This window comes from Onychostoma macrolepis, chromosome 20 (assembly GCF_012432095.1).
Source record: "Onychostoma macrolepis isolate SWU-2019 chromosome 20, ASM1243209v1, whole genome shotgun sequence".
NCBI classification, from domain to species: Eukaryota; Metazoa; Chordata; class Actinopteri; order Cypriniformes; family Cyprinidae; genus Onychostoma; species Onychostoma macrolepis.
Window position 1 is genome coordinate 6,126,245 of NC_081174.1, and position 5,356 is coordinate 6,131,600.

The 5,356-nt window shown below is 36.0% G+C and overlaps 1 protein-coding gene across 1 annotated transcript; it reads left to right on the plus strand.

Annotated features, from left to right (window-relative positions):
* The first annotated feature begins 102 nt into the window (after positions 1–102).
* On the plus strand, positions 103–4,946 carry arv1 (ARV1 homolog, fatty acid homeostasis modulator). Its single transcript, XM_058756258.1, has 5 exons — positions 103–261; positions 735–854; positions 985–1,138; positions 2,203–2,424; positions 4,144–4,946. Exons 1-5 carry the CDS (start codon positions 166–168, stop codon positions 4,269–4,271), a joined length of 720 nt encoding a protein of 239 aa, XP_058612241.1. The 5' UTR covers positions 103–165; the 3' UTR covers positions 4,272–4,946.
* The last annotated feature ends 410 nt before the right edge of the window (positions 4,947–5,356 follow it).

The window sequence follows — 5,356 nt, forward strand, 5'->3', positions numbered from 1 at the left end:
GGACGGTGTAATCTGGGTAATGTAGTTGCGTGGAACTAAATCCCTACTTCCGGCCGTGGCGACGGAGAAGAAAAGAACTACATTTCCCGTCAGTAGCCTGATAAGCCCCGCCTCTTATGGAGGTTCAGGAAGCAGTAGGCGTGTTTTCATGCTGTCATATGGAGAATGGCACCCGGACTGTTTAAATGCATCGAGTGTAACGAAGATGCAAACGAACTGCATCGAGATTACAGCAACGGAATACTGAAGATCACAATATGTGTGAGTGTATCAAGTTCAAGAAGTCAAGTTTAGTTTGTTTTCTCTGTTCTGTTGAGGTTAGCATGCTCACAAGGCCTGAGGTACTAATGCACATAGTGAAGAGCACGGCTGTATTTATTTCTGTATTTCTCTCTTTTATTTTGGCTGGGGAAAAAAGTTATGCATTTTCACCATTATTGCCCAGAAAGAAAAAAAAAACCGAAGCAAAGAAAACAGTTCATTTACAACAAATATTGTCCCGTTATTGACAGCGAGCACCTTAAAAAAAAGCCATCTTCCACGAAATATCTGCATGTGAAATATATTATAGGCATTTAATGGCTTTCAGAATAATGTAAGTAGCCTACTTTATGAAACCCAAAATAAATATTTCATGAAAAAATATGTATATACAAATTATAAAATTGCAATTCATAAACTGTCGTTCAAAATTGAAACTAACTGATGTTTTTTTTTTCTCTCTCTCTCTACAGAGTTCATGCAAAAAGCCAGTTGACAAATACATTGAATATGATCCAGTTATTGTTCTGATAGATGCCACTTTATGCAAAATCCAGGCCTTTAGACATATCCTCTTCAACACTGAGATCAATGTAAGTAAAACTTTTATACTCAGTTTTTTAACAGCTTTGAAAAAATAAAATGCGTGCATAAAGTTTGTATATTGCGTGCCGAGTCCAGACAGCATACAAAGTATTGTATTGTGTTCCTGTCTCTCTGTAGATCCACTGGAAGCTGTGTGTGTTCTGTCTGCTGTGTGAGGCGTATCTGCGCTGGTCCCTCCTGCAGGGGTCCCAGCCCAGCAATGACCCCGCTGATATCATCCGTTACACTAAAGAGTGGGAGTTTTACTGCATGTTTGCACTGGCTGCACTGGGTAAATCATTGTTTGTAATGAAGTCAGGCACTGGCTAATTAGGATTATTAAAAAGGACTTATTGAGTTGTTGAGTAACAATGTAGCTTAGAGCTTATGCATTTTTATGAAGGTATTATGAAAGATTTAGGGGTTTGTAGCCCTAGTATTTTTACTGTGATCTGCTGAAAGGTCTATTCTGACTGATCTGCAGGCTTACACTACCATTGATGATAATGTTTTATGGGAAAGGGTTAGTCCCCTTTAATTCCACTTAAAGAAATCAAAAGGGGGAAAACATTTAGAATAAAGAAAAAAGTTTTTTACAGTACATAAACTACTGCTCAAGAGTTAGGGATAGGTGGGATTATTGTTATTATTATTTTTTTAAAGAAGTCTCTTATGATCACCAAGGCAGAATTTGAAACATGAAATATGAAACATTACAATTTAAAATAACTCTTTTCTGTTTAAAATATATAATAAAATGTAATTTATTCCTGTGATGCAAAGCTGAATTTTCAGCATCATTACTCCAGTCCTCAGTGTCACATATCCTCCAGAAATCGGTCTAATATACTGATTTTGTGCTTATAAAAACATTACTTATTATTATCAATGTTTTTTTTGTTTGAGATTCAGAACAGCTTTGATTTGATTTATCTGACTTTTTTTTTTTTTGTAACTATATACAAGTCTTTGCTGTCACCTTTTTGATCAGTTTAATTGCTCAATATAAGTGTTAAATTCCTAAAAAATACTACTGTTTATATTAGGATTTGTTCTTTTTGTACTTATTTACATTGCATTATTTTCTTACTGTACTGTACCAAAATTAAACATGTGGCTGCAACATGATTTTTGTAATATATCGTATAATGATATCATTTTCATTTTGCAAATTATTATTATAAATGTACTACTAGTTATTATTCTTATAACTGTAATGCAAAAGGTTGCAATACAGTAATGAGAAACTATGTTTTGCACTTTAGCATAATGAGAATTTGGGGGAAAATGGACATAATTATCATTCAAATAATGTCACAAGGCAGAAATTCTCCCGTGTTCTTTGTGTTTTTCTAGAGTTGGCCGTGTTTTGCACAGGTGTGTTGTTCATTCTCTGGACGGTGCAGCGCTGCTGTGGTTCCTCTCTAGAACTCACTCCGCTGTTGAAGGCACTTCTGCTGTCCAGCTACGGAAAAGTGCTGTTAATTCCAGCTGTCATCTGGGAGCACGATTTCTCCCCGCTGTGCTTCAGCCTCATACGACTGTTCGTCCTGACCTCCAATTCACAAGCCATAAGAGGTGAATATCAACCTTTATGGAATCCACACATGTTAAACACATTCGCAGGCAGCGCAGGATAACCGTACACTCTCTTTCATTCACATAAACACCCAGAGGCAAAGTGAAAAGTCCACATCAGAACCAAAGTAAACACTTTCTCTTTCCCACACATATTCGTTCGCACAGAGGATTGTATTGTTTAGAGTGGGCCGTTGTTTGCGTAAGGTCTTCACGGGTGTGCTAACCACCCCCAGCAGTTCCTGTGTGCAGATGGTTCACCAAAGCTGTTATAGGGATATCAACAAAACATTGATTTAAGTGTATTTAAAGGGACAGTACACATAAAAATGAAAATTGCCTGAAAACGTACTCACCCTCAGGAGATCCAAGATGTGATTTGGAGAAATTTATCATTGCGTCACTTGCTCACCAGTAGATCCTCTGGGGTGAATGGGTGCCGTCAGAACGAGAGTCCAAACAGCTGATAAAAACATCATAATGATCCACAAGCTGAATGTTTGTAATCCATCATTAGGATGTGTTTAACTTTAAACAGATTCGTGAATAAGTGATCTGGTCTGAATCAGGAGAGAAATATGCACGGATCAAGCATTGTTTATAAGCAAAAACATTCCAAATTTTGTTGTGAGAGGACAACAGAGGATGGACTTTTTCACTGGAGTAAATGTTATTATGGTTTATAGACTGGTATTTTGGCCAGAAGCTATGGTTTAAAGCAAAATAGCCTAGCCTTAATGATGGATGTGTTTCTTAAAAACACAATTTTTCACTTCACGAGACATTAATAGATGGACTGGAGTGGTGTGGATTACTGTGATGTTTTTACTCTTATTCTGATGGCACCCATTCACTATGAACTTAACTACAACTTGGGTGGTCTCAGGGTGAGTACTTTTTTTTTTTTTTTTTTTAAGCATATTTTCATTTTTGGCTGAACTTTTCTGGTAACCAAACAAAAACTATAAAGTAAGTCTGGTACATTGTGATTTCTCTAAAAATATATAATAATATCAAAAATCATCGAAGTGTGGGCAAATGTTAGTGTTCTTTAGCACATCTGGACACAGCTGAAAGATGTATTGTAATGTGTAGTATAGATGTGTGACCCTGGAGCACAAAACCAGTCTTAAGTCGCTGGGGTATATTTGTAGCAATAGCCAAAAATACATTGTATGGGTCAAAATTATCAATTTTTCTTTTATGCCAAAAATCATTAGGATATTAAGTAAAGATCATGTTCCATGAAGATATTTTGTAAATTTCTTACCGTAAATATATCAAAACTTCATTTTTGATTTGTAATATGCATAATTTGGACAACTTTAAAGGCAATTTTCTCAATATTTAGATTTTTTTTGCACCCTCAGATTCCAGATTTTCAAATAGTTGCATCTCGGCCAAATATTGTCCAATCCTAACAAACCATATATCAAAGCTTATTTATTCAGCTTTCATGTGATTGTATAAATCTCACTTGATGAAAAATTTATACTTAAGACTGGTTTTGTGGTCCAGGGTCACATATTTCAGTGACTTGCTATTCTTGTCATGTGGTGCAACCAACATGCAGGGAAAAATATAAAGCATGAAATTATATTATAGAGAGAACACTTGCAAACCTTTATGACTATATGTCAATAAGTGTACAAATATGTGGAGTACATTATGAACTTGGCATTTTTAAAATGCATTTCCTTTGTGTTTTCCATGTTTTAGTGATTCTGAACTGCAGTCGGCGGCTGTCTCTCCTGGCGGTGTGTGGTGGCTTGCTGTTGGAGACGTGGGTTGCCCAGGCTTTAAAAACACTGCAGGTCTGTTCACAAGACTATCTGTCAATGCTGTAGTCTAGAGGAACACGAGAACTTCAGTCCAGGAGGCCGGGTGAAAAATGGATGCTCTATGAACTGAAGCAAAACTTTCTTCATGAATGATTCAAGTCCTCCTTGCCATCAGCGAAGAAAGTTTGAATTACAAAACTGTTTACCTTGTTAAATGTAGAGACTGCTTGTCATTACTTCGGAGATGTTGTTTGATCAAGATGTTCTGTACAAAGGAATTCATTGGCAAGTCTAAGTGAAACTAAATGAGGTCATAGAGAGCAAATTGTTTATCTTTACTATGGTTACCACATGGTTATGAGTTTTTACGTGCTTCTATGTCGTGCTTATATATTGAGCTAACTCCATTCAAGACCAGTAATTTGTCTTCACATACAATCCTGTATGTTTATAAAGACTTTGAAGGCACAGCTTCACATTCCTGAGGTCATTTGTCAAATTCCTCAATTAGCTCTGCTGAGAGAAGACGTTAACTCAAATATACTACAGATGCCTGTGGACTAGTGTCGACACGATACTGTAATGATCTGAATGCCATCTGTTTTTATTGGGTGCTTTATGTATGGACTTTCTTACTGATGTAATTTATCCCTGTTACAGAAATGTGAAGTGTGGGCCTTCAGTATGAACTTGTGCAACTTGTTCTGATGAAGCTCCGGGAATAAATCTTGTGAAACTGAATGTTTTGTAATGGTTTAGCTAAGGGGGATTGTGGTAATTAAAGGCAGTGTTTGCTTCATTGTGGTATTGGTTCAAATTGGTGCCTAAAATCCTCATTGGCATTTCATTGGCACAAATCAGATGTTTATGTAAACTGAAGCTGTTTCATATTTCATAACTTTTAAACCACTGTTTAAAGGTCATAAGAAGTAATGCAACAGAAAAGATTTAGTATACAGCATTGAGTTTGAAGCGTGTACTTTTCATAATTGATGATTTCAGTATCAATCTCAAGGTATGAAAACCTTGTAATATTTATTTTCACACACACATATAATAAGTGTATATATATATATATATATATATATATATATGTATATGTACAGTGCCCTCCAAAAGTATTGGAACAGTGAAGACAAAATTGCTCTGTT